This window comes from Pterocles gutturalis, unplaced genomic scaffold (genome assembly GCF_000699245.1).
Source record: "Pterocles gutturalis isolate BGI_N339 unplaced genomic scaffold, ASM69924v1 scaffold23356, whole genome shotgun sequence".
In the NCBI taxonomy this organism is placed as follows: domain Eukaryota; kingdom Metazoa; phylum Chordata; class Aves; order Pterocliformes; family Pteroclidae; genus Pterocles; species Pterocles gutturalis.
This window is the reverse complement of record NW_010103649.1, coordinates 5,024-32,960: the sequence shown is the minus strand read 5'-3', so window position 1 is coordinate 32,960 and position 27,937 is coordinate 5,024. Positions and strand designations below refer to the sequence as shown.

Below are 27,937 nucleotides of genomic sequence, written 5' to 3'. Positions count from 1 at the left end.
TCTTTGAGATTTTCATAGCAGTCAAGGAAAGGAATGATTTGTTAACGTGTGTGTGTGTGAGGGCATGTTTACAGTGTATTTTATGTGCATTGTACACTCTTATGTTGTTCTGAGATCTCTAAAGAGGAAAAAAAAAACATTTAATGTCTGTTCAGTGTTTTACAGCCACATTGGCTCTTAACAAGTAATCTCACCTAAAACTAATTTACTTTAGTTAACAAGAGAAAACACTTGTATGTATTTATGAACACTTTCCTCCTATAGGAGTTGCCAGTCCCTAAGCGGGTTTTCACTAGGAAATATGAACTTTTCACAGGTGATGAATGTAGCAGTTTTCTTAAGTTTTTCTTTGAAGAGAAGCTCATAGCTGTTACGTTACTGCTTATGTTGGACTGTTGTTTTACCTCCCTTAATGGAGGAGGAATAAAAGAAACAAACTAGGAATGAAATGAGTTATAAGGACTTGTATTTTACCAGGATGCCTGCAGATGCTGAGTAGAAGAGAGAATGAAAATGCACAGCTTAGGAGTTATATAATAAGCAAATCTACTTACTGTCTTTACATTTTTACTTGAACTGTAATTTTAATTACTGTGGCTACTGTAGTTGTTTTATTAGGGTTTTTGTGTTTTGTGTTTCTCTTTATTTCACTTAGACATTTAGCTTTAAAAGTATTTTTAAGAAATTGATTTAGTTTGAGCTTTTACATGTATTTGGGTATTTAGAACAAGCAATTTATCACTTGAAACAAAAGACTTAAAGCTCATTTCAAGATTCTATAATTGTATAAAAACTGTGTTCAGTGGAAGTCTGATTCTACATTATGTTTAACCTAAAATAAGTTTTCTTTTAGCTACAGTCTGTAGTCTTCTTTTAAATAATTTTACTGTGTAAGTTTTGGATGCTTTTATATATATTTAGAAAAATTAATAACGCTTTGTTCTTTGATTTGTAGGTGCTTAAGAGTAGCTCTCAGTTTTGTTTCAGGTGGTAGGTCAGAAAAATTGCCTATCATCAACAGATGCTGCGCCCCAAAATGAAAACTTGCTGTTTTACTTTTACTTTGAATTGCTATAATCATAGAATTATAGAATGGTTTGGTCTGGAAGGGACCTTAAAGATCATCTGGTTCCAACCCCTTCCCCTGTCATGGGCAGGGACACCTCCCACCACCAGGTTACTCAAAGCCTCATCCCACCTGGCCTTGAACACCTCCAGGGATGGGGCATCGACAGCTTCTCTGGGCAACCTGTTCCAATGCCTGACCACCCTCACAGTGAAAATTTTTTTCCTAATATCTAATCTAAATCTAACCTCTTTCAGCTTAAAACCATTACCCCTTATCATATCACCACACTCCCTGATCAAGAGTGCCTCTCCATCTTTCTTTTAGGCCCCCTTTAGGTACTCAAAGGCTGCTATAAGGTCTCCCCGGAGCCTTCTTTTCTCCAGGCTGAACAACCCCAACTCTCTCAGCCTGTACATGTATGGTAGGTGTTCCAGTCCTCTGATCATCTTTGTGGCCTTCCTCTGGACTGGTTCCAACGGGTCCATGTCCTTCTTATGTTGGGGGTCCTAGAGCTGGATGCAGTCCTCCAGGTGGATTCTCATAAGAGTGGAGTAGAGGGGCGGAATCACCTCCCTCAACCTGCTGGTCATGCTTCCTTTGATGCAGCCCAGGACATGGTTGGCTTTCTGGACTGCAAGTGCACGTTGCTGGGTCATGTTGAGCTTCTCATCAAAACCAAGACCAAGTCCTTCTCCTCAGAGCTGCTCTCTATCCACTCTCCACCCAGCCTGTATTTGTGCGTGGGATTGCCCCAACCCATGTGCAGGACCTGGCACTTGGCCTTGTTGAACTTCATGAGGTTTGCACAGGCCCACCTCTCAAGCCTGTCCAGGTCCCTCTGGATGGCATCCCTTCCCTACAGCGTGTCGACCATGCCACATAGCTTGGTGTCATTGGCAAACTTCCTGAGGCTGCACTCAGTCCCACTGTCCATGTCGTCAACTAGGATGTTAAAATATACCAGTCCCAACACTGGTCCCAAACACCGGACCCCTGTGGAACGCCACTTGTCACTGGTCTCTGCTTGGACATTCAGCTGGTGACTGCAACTCTTAGGGTGTGACCATCCAACCAATTCCTTATCCACCGAGTGGTCCTTCTGTCAAATCCAGGTCTCTCCAATTTAGAGACAAGGATGTCATGCAGAACAATGTCAACTGCTTTCACGAGTCCAGGTAGATGATGTCAGTTGCACTTTCCTTATCTGCCAATGCTGTAGCCCCATCGTAGAAGGCCACCAAATTTGTAAGGCATGATTTGCCCTCAGTGAAGCCATGTTTGCTGTCACCAATTCTTATTTTCCATGTTCCTTAACATAGTTCCCAGGAGGATCTGCTCTATGATCATGCCAGGCACAGAAGTGAGACTGACCAGCCTTTAGTTCCCTTGGTCTTCCTTTTTTCCCTTTTTAAAAATGGGAGTTATATTTCCCCTTTTCTGGTCAGTGGGAACTTCACCACACTGCCATGACTTCTCAAATATGATGCATACTGGCCTAAGTGTAAGGAAGCATAAGGATTGGCATTTCATAACAGTAGTGTATATGTGCTCTTTAAAAATCAAATTATGAGCGCTAATGTTTATAGTAAAAATCTGTTTTTATGGGAAAATGTTAATTAAAACCCATTCAACATAAATGAGCACAAGGAATCTTAACTGGATATGTTATTAATTTATCTGCTGTATTTAATTCTCTTGTAGCTGCTTCATTTCATTACATGTTCTAGGGGAAGGAGAATGTTCTGGTTTTGTTTCTGTGATGAATATTTTGAATATCCTGTAGTATCGGTCTTGGTGTTCTTGGGCAGATAAAACTCTCTTCTTGGTCATTTTTTTTGTTAGGTATTTAATGCTACATTTTATTATTCTAAGTTTTTTTTTTAGTTGTCTTTCATTTATAGGAGGAAAATCATTACTCTGCCTCTAGATATATCTTTATGTAAACCTTGTTGAGATTCATCTTTATGACTAAAGTTATATTTCCAAAATTTCCTTGCTCTATTATACTTGATTTTTATTTTCATATTCCAATTGATGTATCTATTAGTTGCTTTTATGCATTTGTGAGATGTGCTGGAAAACTTCTGAAAGTTGTCTTGTCCTTTTTTTCTTTGCCTTCCTTTCCTTATGCTGTAGAAGATGTGAGGTCTGAGAATGCCTCCTTATTTTCTTTCTTTTTCCATTCTGCTTTCATAAAATACTTCTAGTTCTCATCTGCATTCTTTATTCTTCAGCTCATCAGTCTCCTGAAGTTTATGGCTTCTTTGATATTCCTCTTTGTAGCAAGAGTAACGACTTCCATTTAGCCATTTCACAAATGCATTCCAACTATAGAAAGGAAAACTTTACTTTCTTTTGGATTTATTACTTATGTCCACGACAGATTGACTTGTCAAGAAATTGAAACAAAATTTGAAAATATAATGAAGGTTTAAATTAATTGAAATTCTTTTGGTTTTGGCTGCAATGTTAATTGATTCCAAAAGGCTCTTATCTTCTATTGAACTGAAGACTTAGGAAGGTCAATGAGTGGGGCAAAGTGAAGCTATGCTGGATACAGCCAGAGGGCTGGGATGTTCTCTGCAGTTGGCTGTCTGAAAGCTGCTGCCGTTTCCTACTGGCTTGTGTGCTTCCCTGCCCCTGGCTTCCTTCACCATTGCATCTCCTCTGGTGTACTTGAGGGATGCTACCAGAAGGGATGCTCTGCTTCTGCCTGTGTGCTTCTGCTAATTCTCTTTAACTGGAACTAGTGGCTATGTCTTTACCTGATAGTAGACTAACTCTCAGTAAAAGATGACTCATCAGCATACTGAACTGTGCAGCTGTAGAGCTAGTCTGCTGTTACTGCCCTGATCTGCTGTAACTGCTTGAGCTGTAGCAGAACCAGTAGCCTGGTGGAAATGGGAGATCTAGGAAAGGTAGAGAAGAGGGCAGGGGCAGATCTTAGTGTTTAGTACACCTTTTCCATCATTCTTTTACCTTCCAGCATCCTTTGACTACTTATGGTGCTACTGAAAAGAAGTTGTGACTCTGAGGGAGACAGGAGGATGAGAAGGGACAGGATATTAGGAATGGTAAAAGCTTCAGTAATTGGTGTGTGTTTGCTGGGTGTAGTACTATTCTCCACTTCTGACCCTCTTTTTATTAGGCCTGTTGCTGGCCTGTAGATCTTTTGGTCAACAGAAACATAAGCCATCAGAGACTGAGTTGTAGGGTGTTTGCAGGGGAGAGTATGAACCAGGCATTCAGACTACTTGGTGTGGTTGTATTAGTGCTTTAGCCAGCATAATGAGCTTCAGCTCTGACATAGGGATGTGAGAGAGTTGGACATGATAGCTTCCAGGTTTTCTTCTATTTCCGTGCTTGATATTCAGCCTGCCATGCAGACTCCTCCTGTTCACAGAGTCTCGGTGGGTCAGGATGAGTAAATCAGAAGGCTTGTGAATGAATTGTGTTTTGCAGTGACTTGGTGTGGAATATGGTGGGGTTTTTTGGGTGGAGTCTGGAAAACATTTCTATAGGCAAATGGATTCAAATCCTACTTTGCTTATATTTGTTTTAGGATTGAGGGAAATGAACACAGACAGTGCTGACAGGAGAATGACCCTTGCTCTGCCCTGTTGGTGACTGTCCTCTCTTCTCTTGTTTCAGTTGCAGTGCTCACCTGGGTGTATGGCAAATGAACTTGCAAACCTAGCAAAAGACAAGGAACTTTTTTCTATTAATTCCTTTTCTTCCATTTTGATTAGTTGAATTGTCTTGCTCTAAAGGCAATGTGGTAGGACTTGTTCAAAGTAAGTGGTAGCAGTGTGTCATTAGGATTGTAGAGTTGGAAGAGAGAAAAGGAACGGGTGCAGTGCAAAGCTGTTCAGCCAACTGAAGCTGGAACACAAAATCGCACCCTTAGTCTGGTCAAAGTGAGTTATGTCATATTAGCCTATTGTGTAATAACATCACAAATAGTTTCTGTTTTTCTCTGCAAAATGATCATGGTATTAAGAAAAAAATCTATTTTTTTGACAGCATCACAGAAACTAATTTTTTTCATGTGAATATTGTATAATGGTTGGAAAATGGGAACAGCAAGTTTCCTCTAACAGTTGTGATGTGGAGGGACTTGGACTATTCAACTTTAGGAAGGTAACCTCGTTAACCAAGTTAGGAGTTTACATTCTATTTCAGTACCAATGAAGATGCTCTGTATAGTACTACAAAGCTCTGTTAACTGAAGTGCTAACCTCCAATTAGAAAGTACAAATATGTCATAAGACATAAAAATCCTAGTGTTGTCAGAGAGTTATTTCTTCTTCCCCTTCCTACTACTCGGGGTTATATTTGATATAATCAGTATTTGTTTTTTAGCATTTCTGGCTTGCAGGCGTTTTCTGTTTGTAGAACTGTAAAATGTTTCGGTTTTATGATGACCATAACACAATTAGCCCTGTGAAAGCAAACTGTAACTGTCTTCTGCTATAACTGTAAAGCAGTTTAGGAACCTTTAATAGAAGGCACAAGTGTAATTTGAAAAGAAGGAATAAATCACACCAAAAGATTTGAGAATATAATAGTTTTAAAAAAAAAAGTATGTTGCAAAAGTTAGACAGCTTGTTTAATTAATAAAACAGGCTTTTTTATCTGGTATAATCAGTGTAAAAATGTGCATGTGGTTGTGCTGGGATGGGAAACTAGTCTATTAAACAAGAAAAGTCAATGAGACATTGCACTGGTTTTCTTCTTTTAACAAAGATACTCAAGAACCAAAATTTCTCTGCAATGATGTTGTGCCTCTGTGTGTGTATATATACAGAGTGTGTATATATAGATAGTATCACACACAGTACACATGGGAAATGTGTGTATATATACACTATCTGCATATATATATATTTATTTATTTTTCACTTTTAGGTTAGTTCATTACCATGTCACTCTGCAAATCCCTACTCATGTAAAAGATCTTGTGGACGGCTTCTTGATTGTCAGAATCACACCTGTATGAAAGAATGTCATCATGTTACTAAATTGAACAGTACTACGGATGGAAAGAAAGTAGGTTGATTTCCTTTTTTGCTTTTGTTTTTGTGTATTTTATACGCTGTCTTCAGTTTTTGCTGGAAAATAAAGAATTTGCAGCTGGAAGGCACATTTCACTGGGAGACTTGCATGTGTTCTGTTCCCATTGATTCTGTGATGTTCAGCTAATTTATGCTACTTTAGAGTGTAAAACTGGGACAAGATATATTTCTTTGTTTTCATCAAAACCTCATTTAATGCTCTTGACAAGTCTCTTCGAAAAGTCAGTTTTTGTAACTGTCAAGATCAAGTGAACTACTGATAACCTTCTCTACAAATGCACTTGCAATCTACTGGGGAAACTACTGATGAGAGCTATAAATGGGTTGAGGAGGCAAGAAAGTCTTTAGGAGAGAGCACTGGAAATGTTGCAGAATAGGTGAAGACTTCTTAAAATACTGAGGTGATGTATTAATGTTTATCAGTGTCTACTAGAAATTAATTCATGTGATTAAAAGCTATAGGTGTTAGGTGCTGAAGACAATATGAAACAAAAATACAAGTACAAAGCTGAAAATTGTTCTAGTTTTGAGCAGTCAAAAGCACATAGCATGTTTTAGAGTGTTATGATTTGGAGAAAAACAGCTTTTAAAGTTTTTAAAGCATTACTTTAGAAAATTGCAATGTGGTCTCTCTGGGTGTTTAGAAAACTGAGGAAGCATTCAGTTGGGGCCAAAACATAAATGTTATATTTTAACTTAAACAGGATGATTTCCCTTTGGATTCCAATCCTAGAAATTTCTGGTGTTGTCATCTAATAACTGTGTGTATTGCAGTTACCATATTATGCTATTAATGATTGTGGAACTTTTGTCTGGGGAGTACGAGCTGTTAGTGCAACTTGTGGAACAGTAACCTGCAGCAATACAGTGACATCGGTAAATAGTGAGAGTGACAGTTGTTTAAGTATCTCCAGTTATGACTATAAGAGGGTGTCTGCCTGCTCATTCAGTTAAGCCAATTAAAATGTGAATGGGTCAGGATTATTCCAAGCTCCATTTTGAATGAGACAATACATTTTGAGAAAATGGGAGTTTGTGTACATATGAAGTATAGGTAAATCTTATTTCTCAATTTTCTTTGAATTTTCAAAAACTCAAGTTGGTTTTGACCTTGAGAGCTTTTGTTCTGTTGTTTTGATAGACTAAATTGCAGGTATAGTCAGAAAATGGTTTATTAAATTTCTTGCTTATGTGTCTGAGTAGTAATTTTTCTGTCTGGAATTTACATTTGTTCTGTATGTTGTGTTAGAAGATGTTGCAGAAAGGCCAGCTATTTGCTACATCACAGTTTTCTAAATGCTTTCAGTTGCTGTTGTTTTTCTTAGATTTGAATTTTTGGGGGTTAGATTTTTGTAAACAATCACTGTACAGAGGTTCCTTTTTAAACTTCGGCAAAAATTGTTCAACTGTAGAAGCAGAAGAAAAGGGAACTGGAAGAAAATGGAGGAAAATGGTATTAAAATCTTAAATTCTTAGGCCCTTGTTTTGAACAGCATAAAGTGAAATGTTGGCATGGAATGAGCCCTTTTGGGGAAGCATTGTGTAGCTTCATTCTTAGATAAATTGATTTTACTTTTGATTTCTGTGAAACTGAGCATTTGAATGTGATAGTGGGACTTAAATACTGTGCTGTGTAGGTTCAGTTGCTAAATGATGTCAATCTTTCTGTGTGTATTTGATTGCAGACTGGGGTTCTGGATGAGTTATTAAGATAATATGAATAGAAATGGAGCTTACTTTACAGTGCTGATGTTCATCACCTTGTGCTGATTTTGAATCACATCACTTAGAATGAGAATGACACCACAGCTCTTGTAGACTTTGTGTAGTATATGGAACGGAATCAAAGCCTCAGCAGCTGCCAGCATATACCTAAGCTAATACTTTTTGGAAGATTATACAAGCTGTTGTATACATATGGAAATGGAATGACTTAGTGTGCTTCTTAAAATCAAGCAAACAAACCTCCCCACCCCTGTGTTACAGAGCAGTATGTCATGACTAAAGTATTACAATAGCATGAAGGATGGGAAAAATTAGTTATGAATATGAAATTCTTTTTTGTAACAGTTTTCCATAGAGAATTAACAGGCTTAATGGCAACTTTCCAAAGCACTAATACTGAAAGGTCCTTTTATGCCCAGGAAGCAAAATAGAACTCTGTCTCTTTGACCAGTAAACACTGGCATTTCTACTTTTCTTTTAAAAGCATATTTTAATAATGGTTCTTGCTTGAGAGGTGTCTTACTGAAGAGCTGTATTTCCTCAGCAAAAACACCCCAACTCCTCCTTCTGTATAAAAGCTTGCTAATGGCATTTAACAAACAAATGTTTGGCACTTTCTTTAGTACTGTGTTTTTATTGTGTTAGGCAGGTCCAGAATGTTCGCAGTGTGAAGAGGAGTGTACCAAGCCCCGACCATCTGGCTGTCCTCACCGATGTATTTTGCCCTGTCATCCTGGGGATTGCCCATCATGTCTCCAGATGCTTAAAATAAAGTGTCACTGCAAACTGTCAGTACTGTATATTGAATGCTTGTAAGTGTCAGAACTGAACTCAACTTTTCATTTGAATGCTAGTAACTGGAAACCATTTGAAATGTCTGGGGATGGGAGCTACTCTTACAGCAAGTTGTAAAATTTCTCTTGAAGGTTATTTTTAATATAATTGTGGTTTTTTCTATTTAAAATTTGTCAGTGTTTTATTTTCTATTACTGCTAAAATTATGAATGCATGGAGTCTCATGAGCAGAACTGTTTTGTATAATGCACTCATTTTGAATATGCAAATATAGTAATCTACATAATGTTTGATCTATATGTTTCTTCTACAGTATGTAAAGAATTTTGTAACAAGAATTAGAATTAATATGGTGTAAAAAGTCTTTACAAGTAATGTACTTGAAACTCTAGTTGTTTTAATTGGAAAATTTCTAATCATTTGTACTCCTTTTTAATCAGTTGTATGTGTGTGGATTGAGGGTAAACTAGGCTTTACTAAATAAAAGATGGGACTTGTGGATTTAAGCATTAGCCTCTCTATTGCTCTGAAAACATTCATCCCATGCACATATGTTCTTCTTTGTGCATTTTCTTTTAAGTATTTCAAATCGTCTAAATTTATGTGGTGTTGTATGTAAAATAGTGTAGTTTGTTAGTCCCACAGGATGTGGACAAATGAGCCCACTTTTCATTACAGTGAGACATACTTAAAATATACCCCTAACTGTATTGAGTTTTCTTGTTTTTAATGTGGAGTTCACAAATACATCTTTTTCTTCTACAGAAAACTAACACGTGCTGATTTAAAAGAAAAGGAGTTTCTTATTTCCTGCAAAAATCAGTGTCCAAAAGAGGTAAGCCATATTAACAAACAAATACTTGTTTTGATGGATGTGTGGAATTTTGTGAATTTTACTTTTTTGTAGGGTTTTGGATACAGTTTAATAGGCTGAGCAAACTAGAGAAGCTTAGTCTAAATGAATATGCTAAATGATAGAGGCAAAAGTGGTTAGTCAGCTGTGCTCAAAGGACAGTTATTAATGTCTTGCTGTCAATTGGAAGGTTATATTGAAGGATCAGAGATTTTTCTCCAAGGCATCAATGACTTGAATTTTGGGCATGCATGTGAGGTTGAACATGGAGGAGTATGTCCTCTAACGTGGTTTAAAACTGATCTTGAATTTATATCTCCAAAATAATGGGATGCTGTTTGATTAGGAAAAATACTGAGAACTGTGCTTACCATTGTTCTCATCTAAGTGCAGCTCGAGTAACAGAATCATAGAATCATTAAGGTTGGAAAAGACCTCAAGGATCATCAAGTCCAACCCAACACCAAATAAATCACTAAACCATGTCCCTAAGCACCACATCTACACGTTTCTTGAACACCTCCAGGGATGGTGACTCCACCACTTCCCTGGGCAGCCTGTCCCAATGCCTGATCACTCTTTCAGTGAAGAAATTTCTTCTAATATCCAGCCTAAACCTCCCCTGGTGCAACTTGAGGCCATTTCCTCTTGTCCTATCACTTGTTACTTCAGAGAAGAGGCCAGCACCCACCTCACTACAACCTCCTTTCAGGTAGTTGTAGAGAGTGATAAGGTCTCCTCTCAGCCTCCTCTTCTCTAGACTAATCCCTGTCTGTGCAACAGTTTGGGGCGGTAGAGGGGAGGATTTTTTACTGAACAACTGAGATGAGTTAATAATGCCCTGCTGCATTAGTGCAGTATATGTTAAGTAGTGTGAAACAGAGGACAAGCCAGCTATTCTACTGTATCTGGGTGTATCTAAAGCGTTGCTGTAAAGAAGAGAAGAATAATATCCTTACTGCATGATGCTTAGGCTATGAACCAGTGTATATAGGCATCAGTAAGGAAGATTCATGTTAAAGGAGTACTGCTTGAGTAGTAAAGCTTGTGGAGCAGGGGAAGAACTGGTTGCAGAAGCTACCAGGTTTTCATCAGTAAAAGCTTAGACGTGTGTCAGGATTTGTCCAGCTGTGGATAATACTGCTGTAAGACATGAGGGATAGGCCAAGTGACTTCTTACTTGTCCGTCCTCGTGCTGTTATTATGTGCTGCTTGCATGCTTTCAGAAATCCATGTATTATTTATTGTTGTATCTTTGTTCTTTGGGTGTCATTAGTTGTGGTGAGAGTAACAGCTCTTTCTTCACTCCATTCCCCACTGTAGGTTAGAAAATTTATGAAGTGAAAAAACAGGAATAGTCAGGAATATTTTGGAAAGTGTTTCCACTGCTAAACTCTCCAGAATTTCTGAGAAATTCTCCTTCTCTGCAATAAAAATGCTTGTACTAAAGAAAATATTTTATCTCATAATCACTTATTATTTTGTTGTTCTGGTTTGGCCTTCTTCTGTGTAGGTGAGTCTCTTTGTCTCATGCAATATTTAGCTGGCACTCATAAATAATTTGATACAATCTGTTCTCCTTCCCTGATTCCACTCAGTTCCCTTATGCTGGTTTACCTATGATGTCCTCTAGTTTGAGATTTCTGTCTTCCTACCTCATCTCTTGTAGTTCTGAATTCTGCCTCAACCTAATAAATGTAGGTTCAAACCTTTTCTTTGTTTCATTATTTTTCAGTGTCGGAAGCATCAAAGTTGAATCCTTGCCTTTGTTAGAAAACTTTTTTTTGAGTAAATGCAAAAACTCACAGGATTCCTGCTTGTTTCCCAATAGTCTCTGTTCCTCTGTTTTTCAGACAACATTGTGTTAACCCCAACAGGAAGGCTGTGATGTGTGCCTAGTTGTTCCTTCTGCTTTTTGCCCTTGTAAATGCCTTTGTCATGTCTTTTTCTTCTAAATGAATGTGCCTGTCACAATTTTCTCATCTGGATCTCTGAAAGCTCTCTTCCTGGTAGGGGAATGCTTTTGGATATTATTTCGTTGTCCATTTACCTCTTAATTTTGTCCTTTCATTTCCCTCTCTGTTACTTTGGTTTTATTTGCTCTAGGGCTTCCTCCTCTTTATTTTCAAGAGTGCTTATAATCTCTTAATGTGAACTACGTGTTCCTGTACTCCAGCTTCTCTTCAGAGATTTTTCTTTTCTCCATATCTCATCTTTGGCTTTGATTAATGTAACTGTTGTGATTTTTCTGGACATATTCCCAAGACTGAGTCTGGGATTTAAAATCCGTCTAGTAGTGGTCCTGAATTCTAGCTTGCAGTTCAGAATTGCCCTGTCCCACAGATGTCTTTTTTACTTAATTCGGTGGTGAAAGAAGGCCTAGGACAACAGAGTCCACTTCAGTTTTATAAAGCTTTTATTTAAGTCTAAAATTCTCATTCCTATAGATCCCTTGAAAAAATAAGGTTTTATGCAGCTTCTGCTGTCCAGAGAATCTTTTTAGTATAATTGATGACATAAAAAGGCATGCTTTTCCCTTCTTGTGATTCTAGCCCTTACTGGCTTTCATGAAACAAGTATGAGTACAGTCCCTCCAGTACAACATTTAGGTTGTTCATATAGTTGTGTTACAGTTCATCCTACTTTCAACAGATCCTATTTTGGTGACTTTATGCACTGTATGGGTTTTTTACCATTCTCTTTGTCTAAAAAGTTTGTTCCCATTTCTCTGAATATTGAACAGTGCTAGGGATATTTTGTCTGTTCTGTAAGCATACAGTATTTGTCTGCAACTTTGGGAAAATTAATTGTGTCGTAATATAATTTGTACTGATAGTTTTCTTTTAAAAGAATCATTGATAAACACAATTTGAAGGAGCAGCCTTAACAGACATCACAGTGCCCCTATCACCACTGCCACCCCTCCCCAGCAAATATATATCAAGCCTGTTGAGGGGACCTCATGACAAGAACTTACAAACAGCTTGTCCAAAAGATAAGATGAACAAGACTATCTAATTTAGAACATTGAAAGTTTACAAATCAAATATGTCTGCTGAAAACTAAATTGGAAATGTTTTGTGTGTAATCCTGACAGACTCAAGTAAATTTCAAATTAGTGTTTATGAGAATTTTCTTATTCGATGTGAGAAGCTGACCTTGGGTCATTAGCAGAGCTCAGTGAGTCTGCTGTTTGCTAAAAATCAGTGGGCACTGTAACTCCACTTGCATAGTGCAACTTAGGCTTCAGTAAAATACTGTATTCAACCTTAGTTTTAAGATGTTTTTCTTTTTGGTTAATGGAAATTGTGGTAGACAATATATTACCATATTTGAATTATAGGTAGCAATGTGCCTTTGGGGATTTTGTCTAGTGCCTTGAAAAAATACAACAGGAACTTGTAAGTCTTGAAAGGTTTCATGGTTTTGTTTTGTCAATGGCAGTATAAAACTATACAAATGACTTCTAGTATTATACAGTACAGCTCACATTTCCTTTCTGCTTAAGGGAGAAGCAAAAAGTCTTTGGTATTGCCACAGCTGTTGGATGAGAAGCTTTAATTAAAAAGTTCTTTTGCTTGTTTGGTAGCAATAACAAAATATCCTGTTGAAGGAAACGTAACTTTTTAAATCAGGAATTACTAAATTCTTATAATCATGTTTGCAGATGTTTTGGGACAATTTTTGCATAGAAGTTTTAACAGCCCATCAATTTTCATCATTTATGTATTCATATCAGTATTTGTGGATCTTTGTTTAAGACTTTATTCTGTGTAATTAGTGTTTTTGACAAAATAACTGTACTTTGTACTTTTACCGTGCACTCTGCTACTGTCTTGATGTGAAATATGGGACCCAATTGTGCTAATTTTATTTTAACATGATAGTGTAGCAGAGACAATGTCTTAAATTTTAAGAGTACACATATCTTTTTTTAATAAATGAAATAAATTTTATTTCCAGAATGCTTAATTAAATTCTGTAAACACACCTTGAAAATGTACATGGGTTTCAGAAATTTAATTTTGAAAGGCAAATGTACAACTTTGGTCCATAATGAGAGGATTTTTGTCAATGTCTGGCTTAAGAGGTGGAGATTTTCATAAGATCTCTGGAAGCAGAGCCACCATTTAAACTGAAGAGTGTGCCCCTTTCTTTGGAAGTGATAAACTTTAGTGTTTGGGATTGCTGCTCAAAAGTGCTGTTTTCTTTATTAAGAGGTTATTTTCTTTATTATTAGGTGTGTATTAACAGGTTGTGTTTATTACCTTCTGGTGGAGATCAGTTAAGCCTCCATAAATGTTGATGGGTTTTATCATCATCAGACATAATGTTAAGATTTAAATGCATTGCCTATGGGGAAAAATACTTGTAGGATTTTGTTTTGTTTTCAGAGCTGTGGATTAAATCCCTTTCTTTTAAAGGCCTTGCCATGTCAAACATAAAGCCTATTCATTTTGGCCTTATAGTCCATAAGCTATTGACAAGAGATCTTGTATGGTGAAAAAGATCTAAAGGGGCACATGATTTCTGTTTTAGTGCCAACTAGCTCAGCATGGACACTTAAAAACAAGCAAAAAAAATCCTTTCCTATTCCATTATTTATCCAGCAGAAGCAGCAGTAGGATTGCTTTTGTTTTCTGAGGTCATGGGGAAATGTTGTTTTGCCACTTATTTCACTGCTCCTCTTGATTTTTTTTTTAATGTTGGTTTTGCATTGGAGGGAGTAAAAAGAAAATTACACTGCCAGCTTCATTCTTGTCCTGCATCTCTGTGGCTGTGAACTGTGTAGCTCAGTGCAGAGAACTAAATGTGTAAATTTGAGTTGCAGTATTGGATTAAACATATTTCTGTGCTATGCAAATTTTTCTCTAATGGTGTGTAATGTAAGAATTTTATTGCAGTAGCACTTGGAGGTTGAGGCGAGGACTACTGTCTTGAATTTGCAGCTCTGACATGTCACTTAGAAGTTTGTTTGGGCTTTGACATTATTAATGGAAATGTGCCCAATTAGTATGGAAGAGTAAGCTGTAAGTTATAGTTCTAGCCATGGATTGTTCTAGCCAGCATGGGATGAATGACTTGCAGGTGAGACTGGATGGTGTTATTGTGTATGATGCTCTTTGGTAGGGAGCTAGGAGAAGGGCCCTCTTGCTGCGCAAAGGTCATGCAGTAGCAAATTGGTTTTGCAAAGATTGTGATCGCTAGTGAGCAGTGTCAGCTGTTACACTCTGTGGTCCTGGCTCGTAATCTGCCATCAGTAGTCTATGAGGCTTAAAGACAAGTTTCTTGCCTCATCTTTTCAAAATGAGGCAAATGCAAGATAGATTTGGTGGTCATCAGTTGTGCCTGAACAAACCTAAATTCCTTCTTTGATAAGATGAACAACTTGTATTTTTTTCCCTCCAGATGAAGCAAATAGATTAGATCTGCTACGTAACACTTCAGCAGAGCAATTGAGTCAATGCCACTTAGCGAATAGCTGGTTGAGATACAGGAGAGCGTTAATACAAAGATGAAGGTGGGCTAAAGGAAACAACTGCTTGCATTTTATTATTTAAAAAAAGAAAAAACACCCCCCCAAAAAAACCCCAAACAACAGCAACAAAACTAAATGAAAAGTTGGAGCAAGAGATGTTAACAATAAGGAAATTTTTCCCAAGGTCTGGATTGATGCCTGACCTTGCATTGTTTTCAGTAATGACCTTGGCACCAAAAAATGTTGGAATTTTCTGATGAAAACTTGTTGATTGTTGACAGTATATTACAATTGAGGAAGTGCATCTGCAGAACACATGTATTTGGGGCATGTTATTAGATACAGAAGAAACATTAAGACCATGCATGTCAAGGCTAATAATAAGCTCCCAGGAAACAGCAGAAATTCTTATTGTCACAGCATGATTAGCTGGAGAGAAATGAGAATGAGAGCTGAAGATGCATTGGGGAAGATACTCTTAAGAATAAGGGGCACGTAAGGCATTGTACAAAGTCCTTCCTTATTTGGAATATTACATGCAGTTTTGCATACTGTATTCAAGAAACACTGATTTAAACTGGTTGAATTCAATGAAGGGAATACTATGGGAATAAAGAGTCCTTTATGAAAGGACAGTAAAGAAATATTTAAATGTGAAGATAAGAACTAAGGGGTTTAGAGTGGCTAGAATAAATGCAGGAAATTAAAAACAAGCTCTTGCAACAGCCTCCTTAGTGAAACAGTAGAAAGGGGGCAGAATGGGTAACTGTTTTCATGATAAGGCTTCATCCAGAGGGATCATAGGAGGTTCCTGCCTTTAGGAGGGTTGGACTTGAGGACTGAATATGATGACTTGGAGGTTCCTTCTAGTCCTGTGTGACGTGTGCTGCAATGGTGACTAAAAAAGCCAAGCCTAAACCATAAAGTATCTATCAGTGTAGTAATAGTTTGTGACTGGCATGGGCATGAAAATATGTATGTCTCTTCCATAATCTTTAATTAGAAAGTTTTGCGTTCTGTTTAGGTAGATGTTTCATTATACTAGCTCAGACGTTGAGCCAGTTCCAGTGGACTTCTGAGAATCCAAATTTACTAATCAACAAGAAGTGTATAGACCTGGGTTTTGTAATTATCTTATGTATAATTCTCATTCTTCTGGATGAAGTAATGTGTTATGTATACATTTTCAATTTTTAATAGATGTATCTTAAAATAGTATGTCTTACAGCATGTTCCAAGTTGTGTTATTCCCTTGTTGACAGTGAAGAGGTGAAATTTCACTTTTAATAAAGAATGTTATCCAATGCCATTTAATATAGTTTGGGGATTTAAAGCTACCTCTATAAATAAATTGATTTGATGTTTTATGTGGGATTCTACCTTCAGTTATTACCAGTATTGGGTTATGTATTTGAAAATGAAAAATCATTATTGTGAAGATTTCTTACGGGTATGTGTATGAGCAAGGTATATTTTCAGTCAAGTTCTTACAGAAATTGAAAAAATTACTTTGCTTTCTTGTCATTTTTATCTAATAATGCTGGGAGCACCGCTACATTCCTGACAGACAGCATATTCCAATTAGTAACTCAGTTCTTAACACAGTAATTGAATGATAATATTGTCATTATAAATGTTAAAAATGGCATTGACAGTAAAAAAAAGCCTCTATCTTACAGATGTCAGAAAGGGGATAATCTGCCAAATGCAGAAATTCAGGATTTTGTGAAATAATTTCTTACGTAAGAGTATTGGTGACCTGCATTTGACTTCTGTGTAGTTCACAAAGTTCTTGCCTGCAAAATTTTCTTTTGTGGTATTTTTGCTTCTGATTCCCCCCTCTTTCTTTTGTTGACTGTGATTTGACTGTGATCTACAGTTTGCTACAATGTACTTAATTTCAGTCTTCAGTTTCTTTTTGCCTTAGCTACTCGTATTCCCCCAAAATATGATAGCTAGAGTAATCATTGTGTAAATTAATGTGGAGATGACTCTTCTTGAAACATTTGAAAGGAGAAATTGATTTCTAATCAAGCTGTACCAGTAAAAGATAAATCGTTCCCCAGGAACTGAAATATAGTAAATAACAAGCAAACATGTCCAAAAAAAAAAATCAACTATTTCAGAAGTGGAAAAACTGATAAGCTGAATGTGTTCTGCTGTTCTGAAACAAAACCAGTTCATAGATTCTTTGTAATTTTACAGTTGTTTCTTGGTGGGGGGGGTTTGTCTGTGTTTTTTGTTCTTTATAGTTGCCCTGTGGTCACCGATGTAAAGAGATTTGCCATTCAGGTAGCTGTCCTCTGAACTGCAGCCAGAAGGTTAAACTCCGATGTCTCTGTAAGAGACTGAAAAAGGTAAGTTTCTAAGTTACAATTTTGAGAATTATGCATTTTCTTTGTATGTTCCCAGCCTTGTATGGATGGATTGTCTCTGGTGCAGTTTAGAATAGGTCCAGTTACTCTAATAGAGCTATAACAGTTCACATGAGCTGAATATCAAAAGATGCACTGGAGAGTATAAAAACCTGTTAGTTCTAAAATACATTAGCTTGCCTGACTTACAGTAGCTTTATCTTCAGGCACACTTGAATTTTTTTAGCTCTATTGGGAGAATAGTCAGATGACCTGGAGTGATTTGAGAAGAAAAAAAACCCCACTTTTTTCTGACGATATTGGGAAAGTTTATAATTACGTAAGTTGGAACAAGCACATGTGTTGTGAATCCCTAACTAGTGTAATCAGTTATGGTTCTCTGCAAACCTAAAAGCAAATACAGACATTGGCATCCTTAGCTTCTAACAAAGGTAAGTGACAAAGTAATTTTAACAGGTTTATTATAGCTATATAGTATTATGAGGGGAAGAACAGAAATTGATGTGAAATCTTGGCAAATAATAATGACTTAATGAAAAAATCATTATCTGACTTAATTAAAAGGTGCTTGAATTATTTTTCTGGACCCCAATTAAGTTCTGAGGCTTCCAAACAGGCTGCAGTTCCCGAGAGTTCTCAGCTTCTCCAAGAAATGTTTTGTGCTACCAGAAGTCTTGCAGGTGGGGTGTTCAGCAAGAGAAAGGATGACAAGTGCTCCAGATTAAGCAGTCTCTGCTTACAGATTTTTTTTTTACTTTTTTTTTTCAATATTAGGAGGAGGGGAGGAAGTGTGAATGAGAATTCTTTTTTTCCCCGTGACCAGACCTTATCCTGTAATATATCGGCTAGTTAAGAGAATGTATATGAAATTACAGAGACTCTGAATGCTAGCTCTTTCTGACAGAGTTCAGAAGATTACTTTGTCATAGGCAAACAAGTGAGAAAACAGAAGAGAAGAGAAATTAACCTGGACTATTTGATTTATTCTTACTTTCAGCTTAGCTTAATAGAAAGAAGGAAAAGAGAAAAGTACAATTCAGTACTGAATTACAGGTTCAAATAACATTTAATCATTAGCTTTATTTTCTGCATAATGAATGTTTTACTAAATAAGAATTTTTTATAATTATTTACATAATGAAATTGACATTATAACAAATTTTATATAGGGAAATTATTATAAAAGATTAATATTATACTTTACAGGAAATACAGTGCAGCAAGATAGAGGAAGGCCAAGTTTCACTGGAATGTGATGCATTATGCAAGGAAATGAAACAGAAAGCATCTGAGGTAATGTATCTGTTGTAGCTATAATTTATTCTCACTGCTTCAAGAAAAGTAGCAAAAATGAGCACGCAATTATTTTTCAAGGCAATACCAGCCAAAAATATTACATAAGTAGATGTACCGTTTAGTAGCAGCTACTTTTTCAGACTTGCATTTGGCTTAGTGGGGAGAATTACAGTCTTTGTGGACACTGTTATTTAACTCGGTGAAATACTATGTTAGAACAACCTTTTGCTATTTTCCTTGGTTTTTATTTATTAGAACTGGTTCTAACAAATTATTAGAACTGGTTCACTGGGAACAAGTGATGATCAGTGATGACAAAATTGTCATTGCTCATTATTAGTGCTGTAGCATTAGGGCCAGGCCTCTTCATAGGGCGTTGTTAGATCTTATCTTTCCTGTGAAAGTTTTGCAGTTGTTGAAATGCTCAACTTGTACAGCATAAAGAGTGTAATCCTGTCACACTGTATTAGTTATCCTGTACCAGAAGAATGGAGAGTTGTCAGCAATTGCAGTATACTTTTTAGCCTGCTGTAAATGTGACTTCTCCCTAGTTCTGCTGTTTTATGAAGAAAAGAAATTGCTGCATGCTGTCACCCAGAGAGAATATCAACCTTGCTCATATAAGCCTTTTGTAAAAACATAAACAAAAAGAATTGGTGCGTAACTTGCTTGGTTTTCATCAGGTAAGTGTTAGATGTAATAAATGTACAACTCAAAAACTCAATGGGTAAAGCTGAATTTTGTCAGTTTCTGCTCAGACTTCCAGGATTGATTGGCAAGTTCTAACAAGTACCACATAGACCCAATGGCTGCAAGCTTGCAAGCAGGTCAAATGCTAAGACGCTTGGGATATGCTTTTAGAAAATCCCAACCATAACAAACAGTTCCAGTAAAAATGTGAAGATTAAGTTCATAGGACATGGAGTGCAGTAAAGCAAGGAGAATTCACAAGAGACCACATGAGCTGGGACACAGCAGCATGTCTCAGTGTGGTGCAGTGCAGTGTCAGCTGCTGTTTTACTTCAGCAGGTGCTAGTTCTTATTTCTCTCTCCTGACATTGTAGTCTGCGGGGAGGAACAGTCTAATGCCATGAGCAAATTACTTCAAGTTTCTACTGTAAGCAATGCCACAGACGTACTGTGTGGCATAACCTAGCTATGTGTACCTTCCTCACCCACATGGATTTATTTGTGTGGGTTTTATATATGAAGTTATAAAGTTCTATTTAAATTCTTACTAGGCACCTTTTTGTAGCCTGTGTTGGCTTTTAAATGACATACTGCAATGATCTCTTATTACATGCACTTGACAGAAGTAGTTTATTATGTCAATTACTTCTTAATGTGTCAAGGCTAGAAAAAGTGTTAAAAACTGCAGACATTTACAAAGATAATTTAGTTTGCAGAGTTGCAAAACCACCATAAATTTCCAAAAAGTGTGTTAACTCTTAATAAAACTCTTCATGTATAGCACCTAGTGAGTATGCACATCTGAGGAATTAAATGTATTTTTACTGTACATTTTATCGAAGAAACAGTTTTAGAAATGTTTGTCCATACTGTGATTGCAATGGTTAAGCTTCCCTCTACCTATGTATATTATACCTATGTATCTTATACCTATGTATCTTATACAAGTATGACCACACCATTGTAAAAAGAAGCTCTTCTGTTGCTTTTCCCGTATTTGTGGGTCACTTTTTCTTTTGGAGCTGAAGTTCTGCCATTAGATGGCAGTGAAATACCAGGAGGCTAGTTATGCCTTTTTTTTTTTCAACACCAGACTGTGAATTCAGATGTGCATGGCTGAAAAGGTCTTTTCTACACTTTTCTAAAGGGAGACGCTGCCATTGTGTCTAGATTAATGAAATAATGGTTTTATTTGATATACAGTTTAGCGATTTAAAAAGTTGTCTGAAAACCTGCACATAGGACTGTCTGTTGACCCTGTCCTCAGTGCACACTGCTTGTACTACAGTGTGCTAAAGCATGGGCTGGTGTGCTTTCTCCTTAGTTGTCAAGAGCTCTTGAATTGAAAATTGTTTGGAACAAATTCCACCTGTGCAAAACATATTTACTAAATTATTATCACTGTTAGTATGCAAATCATCCAGTTATTAGGATCAAGATTGTTGTCAATTTCAAGTTATTAATCAGATTTGTACATCTAACTTTCCTAAGGTAGTGATTCAGTGGCCGCAGTGCTAAAGGTCCACGAAGTGTATACAAGAAGGCAGACACATATATACTCCTCCTGTTACTACTATTACTGTAGTGATCTCTGAGTATGGGAATTTTAGAGATGGAGCTGGTGTCTTTCTGTTTAATGGTCTTTGTTGGATTTACCTCCTGTTAGAAAGCCCAGCTTTTTTTCAGTCAACATAAACTTTTGGCATCTATAAACATTCTGTAGCGCTAAATTTCTAGATTTAGCCAAATACTGTGTGGGAGTATAATACTTCCCTCTGTTATGAACCAGCCTTCTGGTAATTTCATTTTATGCCTTTGCCTTTTGTATTATGAAAAATAATTATTGATGTTTTATCCCTATTTGGCATCTTCACACTCTTCAGGATTTTGTGCCCTGTTAGTCACCTGATGAATCCTAGCTATGCATCTCTTTAGATGGAAGCCTACTTCATCCTGTTGTCTTCTGCATCTGTTCAGGATTTACATTCTTTTGTTATTGCAGGACCAAAACTGAATGCAGGAGCTAAGATTCGAGTGCATCATGTGTTTACATATTGACATTTTTTTACTCTTTCCTTAATAGTTTCTAGCATTTAATTTGCTTTCTCAAACACTACAAAACGCTTCTGTTGGATTGTCAGTTAACTCCCATGGCTTTTCATTTGACTTTCTGATGGTGGAGCATTTTTAGTTGTTTGGTTTGCCTTACATCGAGGGCTTTAAAGCAGTTTGGTTATGCATTGTCCAATGTATATTGTATTAGGTACAAATACAGAGGTTTCCTTTTGCTCTAGTAGTCAGGGAATATTTAAGGTATTTGGAATGAAATATGTGCATGTAAATTATATACATATATAGGAATTGTCTGTATATGTAAAGTGTATTGAATAGGGGACAAAGTTGATGAAAACTTAGAATAACTGTCTTTAGGAATTTTTCTGGTTGTTGGCGAACAAACTTCTTTTTAGGTTTTACGTTTGTCAGTTTAGCTTGTCAAATTGAAGTCAGAAGTTCGATCTATAACCTTGTAGCATCCATTATATGTTTCATGTTTTCCAAATGTGAGATGATACAGCTTTTTCTGAGAATATTTTATAATCTGAGTAAGTTAAGACCTCACTTGATGGAGGTTTTGCTCACTTTTGCTGAGAACCATTCTGTAGGAGTAATTATGACTCTATAAGAAGATAGGTTTAGCTGCTGTTGCAACAGTTACTTATCGCTTTTTATGTCTGGACAGATAAAAGAGGCAGAAGCCAAAGCTGCTAATGAAGAAGAAAAACGGAGACAACAGGTATCAACCTCTCTTCTTCCTCACCCACTTCCTTCCCCACCTTGTTAGTAAATCATTTAATTTCCATGCAACTAAAGATGTATAGTTTGTAATGTGATATGCACAGTCATTCCTGTCAGCTGTTATTTTACTCTGTGTGCTATGAATGATTTACAGTGGTTAAGAGACCATGTTTTCCCAAACAGTTTTCATCATTTTCTGCAAAATGATACTTAATCAGTTTAATCTTGCATTGCTATAACTGTGTATAGTATAGTTTATTTTCAAAGTACTAAGTACTCTTGATTTTTAATTGAAGACTTCATAATGCATAAACCTCGCACAATTGCTGACTAGCTTCCATAGAAATTTAAATATTGGGTGAAGCTTCCCTTCTCCCTCCCATTACCAAAGAATGGGGAAGCCTGAATGAGGAAGTCTAAATGAGTCTTTGTCCTTCAAGGTCTCTGAGGGGGGAAAAAAAATGTGTATTTATTGTAACTGCTCTTGTTGGTGAGCTTGTGTTGTTGGCATTGTAATCCAAGAAGCTTCTGTGCCAGCTGCCTGGGGACACTCATACGAATTGTATTTTAGGCAATAACTGTAAATTTGGTTGTTGGTTGTGGCTAGGTCAGGTTTGTCACCTGGAGGCTGTGGCCTAATGCACTTCTTCCAGATGGTTCATGCATGTATGCCTGTGCCTGAGCATTTGCCACCAAATCATGTTCTAAGTCCAGTATGTGCTTTCTGACTCTCCTTTTACTCAATTATCACAACAGCTATATATTAGGTTATACTTGTGTTTTACATGTCGCACTCCATTTTTATTGCAGAACTGGCTCAGTCCTTGCTTGAAAGGGAAGGTGGGAAGCTTACTTGCAGACCTGATCCTCTTGTACCATTCTCCCAATCTCATTAGGATAGACAGTTTCACTGCGGGTCACAACTTCTGTTATGCATACTTTGATTAATTGCCTAGAGACTTTATTAAAGCATTGTGTCTACCAACCAATGCTTTAGCAAGACCTGCTTTTGTTTTCCAAAGGGGAGTGTGTCTACTCCTCGTGCAGGAAAAGCATGCAGTTACGTACCTGTTGTCCAGGAGATCAGGCACTATTTTGTGATCATCTTGTAATGTTTATTGTTACATTCATGCCTCAACTGGGTACAATATTGATCACATATTGCCTCATACAACTCACAGACAGTTCATCTAGTTCTTCCTTTTCTCCAAGTTGACATGGAGATGTTAGTTCTGGGACATTGGTCAGGAAGTATAGCTTGCATATATATTGCATGTCTGAAATGTTTTGTTAGGCAGAGGTAATCTGTAACTGATGGTTCTGCAAGCTAAGTACTGAAGTGTACTAATGGACCTTTATGCATGTAAAAACATGCTTGCAATTTTAGAGATAAAAATTCAAAGTTGCTGGTGTTTGTATTGTACTGATTGTGTTTTCATGTATTCCAGAAGGCATCCCAGTTACTAATGATTTCTGCCTCAAGACCACTTCACTTATAGTCCCTCTAGTTAAAGGCCCAGTAGTGAGGCTCCTCTGAAACTGCAGCAGATTCACTCCACCAGCATAGTGTCCAACATTCTTTTTGTCTTGATTCTTCAGCAGTGATTGTTTCTCTCTGCAGTTACACCCCTGTTGCTTTCTACTTGTACATTCACGGAAGTCACACAGTTACAGTCCAGCAGTACCCTTGTGCAATGTATGGCAACTGCTTCTGTGTGCACGTTTTGTGATGGATGCAGCTTCAGGGATAGAAGACTTCACCTATACATAATCGAGCCTATTAAAAGGTTAGGAGTGGCCAGTTACATAGCACAATAGCAAACAGTAGGACAACAACAGTTAAAAAAAAATAGGACAAATAAAAAAAAATACGGCAACAGTAACTAATAAATAGGCTCTAGAATTGCACACAAGTAACTTCCTGAAGTAACTTCAGCTACTGCAGCCTTTTATCTAAAATTTCCAATTTGATCTCGTGATCTGCCATCTGGTGGTGCAAATTGGAGGACATCACTATCATAGGGTGTTGGGTCACATTAAGAGTATATATTTATTGAGTACCCTCCTTTCTGACAAAGGTTTGCATCTTGTACCACCTTCCTGATCTCATTAGCACATTTTTATATAAACATTTCATCTGTTACTCAGCTTCTTGAGACCTGTTTTGATTAATACTTCATTAAATCCTTTATATAAAGACTAGTAAGTGCTCTGGTAAATCTGCACATTTATATTTTGGTATTTGCTATATTTGGTAGCAATATCTGCTAATATCTTTTACAGATGGAATCACTTGTTTCTTAGTGGAAGGGAGATGGCTTGGTTAGGCTTCTCCTGAGGGCCCTAGCAGCTGACCCTTCCCTCTGCTTCTAATTCAGAGGCACCGTGTGCGGCCAGGGTTTTCACAATTGCTAGATGTGGAAAAAAATCAGTGCTTTGATTATTTAACAGTTCCGACCAAGCTCACTCTCTGTCGCACTCTAGTGTAAAAGTTTTGGTTATATTTTCAAACTAGCTGGTGATAGTAAAGAGTTTCAATACTGAAAGTCGAAGTCTTAATCCTGAATACTAATTCAATGAGTTCTATGATTTTGTTTCCTTTTTTCTTAGAAAGAAAAGTGTTTTAACAGCTCCTTAGAAGTTATAAAAGTCAAGGTTTGTGTCCCCCCCCAGTACAAGACCTGCAATTTCAAGATTTTTGTCTATATAGCCACTGTTATTTGCATTCATTTAGCTACATTTTCCCATAGGGCTGCTACTCCTTTCATTGCAAGAAGAATATAGAGAATAACACATGAAGGAGCAAAATCCAGTACCTGAGCAAGACTAAACTAGACATTATCTGGCATCAAATTGTTTTGAATACATAGTTTAAATAAATGCATTTCATTTTGCTTTTAATATGTCCATACACAAAGAAGTTAAGGTTCTTACTCTAAATAAAAAGCTTGAGCTTATTTAGCTTGAAAAACTAAGGTAGTTTGAAGACTGGGCACAACCAAACTATTACTTTATTGTTCAGAGATTATTGAGGTGACACTTTGGGAATGACGACAGTTATATAATATCCATAGGTAGCTTTTCAAGGATAGTGATGACGACTTTCTCGTATTCTGTGCCCACGAACCTTTTTTCATTTTGCATTTTGTTTTTTATGATGTATTTATTTTTAGCTGGGTTTTTATAATGATCACTAGGAAAGCAATTTGGTACCTGTTTATATAATTGTTCGAGCCCAGTATTTTAATTCAAATTACGCCAATTCATGAAGCACTCTGCTTTTAAAATTTACAGATCACAAGTATATAATAACTATAGAAGTCACAAATTTTACTAGAAGCCCCAAATTTTACAGATCACAAGTATATAATAACTATAGAAGTCACAAATTTTACTAGAAGCCCCAGATTTTATTTGGCATCTGTGTAATGGCATATTATCTATAAAATCTTAAGAACTCTGCACTTGCCTCCAGATTTTGCATTTTGAAAAACTGTTTCATTAAAATACTCTCCTTTTCTAAAAGAGGATTAGCTAGTTGAAAGTAATCTTGTTTCAAATAGCAGACTGTGAAACTGTCTGAACTTTTCTCCTGTGTCATCAGAGAAGTGCCAACAATTTCTGCCTTTATTAGGTGCAAAGGAATAGACGTCAAAATGGGTCTTTTCTCCTGCTAACAATGGTATCTGGCACAAGAAGGGAAGTAAGATCCGCTTTATGAAACTCTGACAAATATTTGCTGTCAGTAGAGGAAGACCAGACATCAGGCAATCTTGAGTTCCAAAGGAAAATTATATTTACTACACTACTTGTCTGCCCATTTCCCAAAACAGTCTTATTCTTGTTACTTTAATGAACATACCTTATTGTCTTAGTCGCTGTCTTCCTGGCAGCACTGCAGTAGTAGTCATGTAGATTTATTTCCTCTCACAGCCAGGCTTTGTCTCTGTTCACTGTCCATGTTTCCTCTGCTTCAGCTCAGTCTTGTGCCTTTTGCCCAGCCAGTCTGGGTTTGCTGCACTCTACTGCTCCCATCTCTCTTCTCTCTTTCAGTTCATCTAGTTTCTCTGCTCCCTAGCTCCTTGTCCCATACTTTCTCTAGTAGCTGACAACTACCCAAAAATCTAGGTAATTGTTGGACTCTGTTTTCAGTCTGTCTAAACTCTCTTTTAGAGCATCTTTTCTGATTTTTCTAGCAATTAGATGGCTCCTTACTGGCCTCTCCTCCCAGTCTTACACTCTTTGTTCCAGGCTTCCTAATTCCATTTTTATTTCAACTTTGTACCCTAAAATGAGTTTTGTCTGCATTCTCTTGATACCCTTTTAAAAGGATGTAGAGAGGGATGAGGAGGAGGGATTAGAGGATACTACTGTTCATTCCAGGCATCACCCTTAAACTGCTGTTTTGGGTGGAAGCTTGGCATTCTTCTTATTTTTCCTGTTGCTTTGCTTCATTTTTGGGCCTAAGGGTGTGTGCTTTCTTTCGAAGGATGCTATATACCTGCTACTGCCTCATATGAGTGACTAAGTGTTAAATTATAACACTTAACAAATGGAATCTTTTCATGCATGTCCAAGACATAGCTATTAATCTAAAATTTAGCTGAGCATGCAAAACAAAGAATTTGGGGAAAGACTGTAGATTTTTATTTCTTTTTCTATTTTTATTTATTTATTTTTATCAGCGAGCACATCCTTATTACAAGGAGGAGGTCTTTGAAGATTCCAGCCTGTACTCTTGTTTGTTATTGTAATAGCTTAAGTACTTACAAGTACTTTAATAGGAAAAATAATGTGTTTTTAACATTTTGTGGATATAAGTCTCATTTTGGTTTAACATATTCAGCCTGAGTTAAAAATCTAATGTAAAACTTCAGTTGGTTGCATTTTTGGCAATGTTTTTTATAAGAAACTGAACAATCGTTTAATACTTGGGAGCGAAGTGCTTTGTAACCATGGGATATAGTGCTACTATCTCATGTATGATGTATAGCTTCCAGTCATTTTTATAAAATGGGTTTTGGGAATGTTATTTAAAATATGCACATTTCCTAGTTTTTAATTCTGACACAAATGTCAGCTACTTCTGGTTTTCTTCATCTAGGCTGAACTGGAAGCTTTTGAAAACAGATTAAAAGGGCGAAGAAAGAATAAGAGAAGAAAGGATGAAGTAGAAGTTGAACAATCATCATGGCAAAAATACAAGAACCTCATTATGCTGCCAATGTTTGGAGTTGCTGTTGTGGTGGTTGCATGGATCATGGTCTGCAATGACTGAAACAACTCAATATACCTCAGCTGGGCTTTGGGTAGCTATTATTCCTAGAATGTTAGTCTATGTGTAACAGAACAGAGTATGCATAGATTATGTCTGTATACTATTTGCCAAGAAAAGTGCAGAGGAGGGAAGAAATGTCACCTTTTGTGTTATTACATTCACAGCACAAAACTGAATTCAGACACTGAAAGTAATAGCAGATTTTAGTCTACACTGAAGTGCTGATGTAGTTCATCTGACTGAGATTTGTTAACATCTCTTCTATCAATATATTGTGTTACTTTTCCTTGTCTCCATTTCATAATATTAAAAATAGTTTAGTGTAAAATGCTTTTGAATATTTGTTTCCTGTAGAATCAATTTAGTGGTTTATTGAAGATTAGTATTCTTATGCTAGTCTTTATGTTGTATCACTCAATAATTTCTGTGTTTCATGTCAGTTTTAGTTATAACAATTTATGAGGAACTTCAGATTACTTAGGCTTGAATATTCTGGGGCCTCACGT

At 36.9% G+C, this 27,937-nt stretch overlaps 1 protein-coding gene across 1 annotated transcript in view; it reads left to right on the top strand.

Moving 5' to 3' along the window:
* Positions 1 to 27,724, top strand: part of NFXL1 (nuclear transcription factor, X-box binding-like 1) — a gene marked incomplete at its 5' end in the record, with an annotated part of 46,912 nt that extends 19,188 nt beyond the window's left edge. Inside the window, 7 exons of the mRNA XM_010086796.1 lie at positions 5,978 to 6,118; positions 8,515 to 8,681; positions 9,430 to 9,499; positions 17,249 to 17,353; positions 18,578 to 18,664; positions 22,098 to 22,151; positions 27,258 to 27,724. Coding sequence (XP_010085098.1) covers positions 5,978 to 6,118; positions 8,515 to 8,681; positions 9,430 to 9,499; positions 17,249 to 17,353; positions 18,578 to 18,664; positions 22,098 to 22,151; positions 27,258 to 27,431 — 798 coding nt within the window. The remainder of the gene's footprint in view (positions 1 to 5,977; positions 6,119 to 8,514; positions 8,682 to 9,429; positions 9,500 to 17,248; positions 17,354 to 18,577; positions 18,665 to 22,097; positions 22,152 to 27,257) is intronic.
* Positions 27,725 to 27,937: the final 213 nt, after the last annotated feature.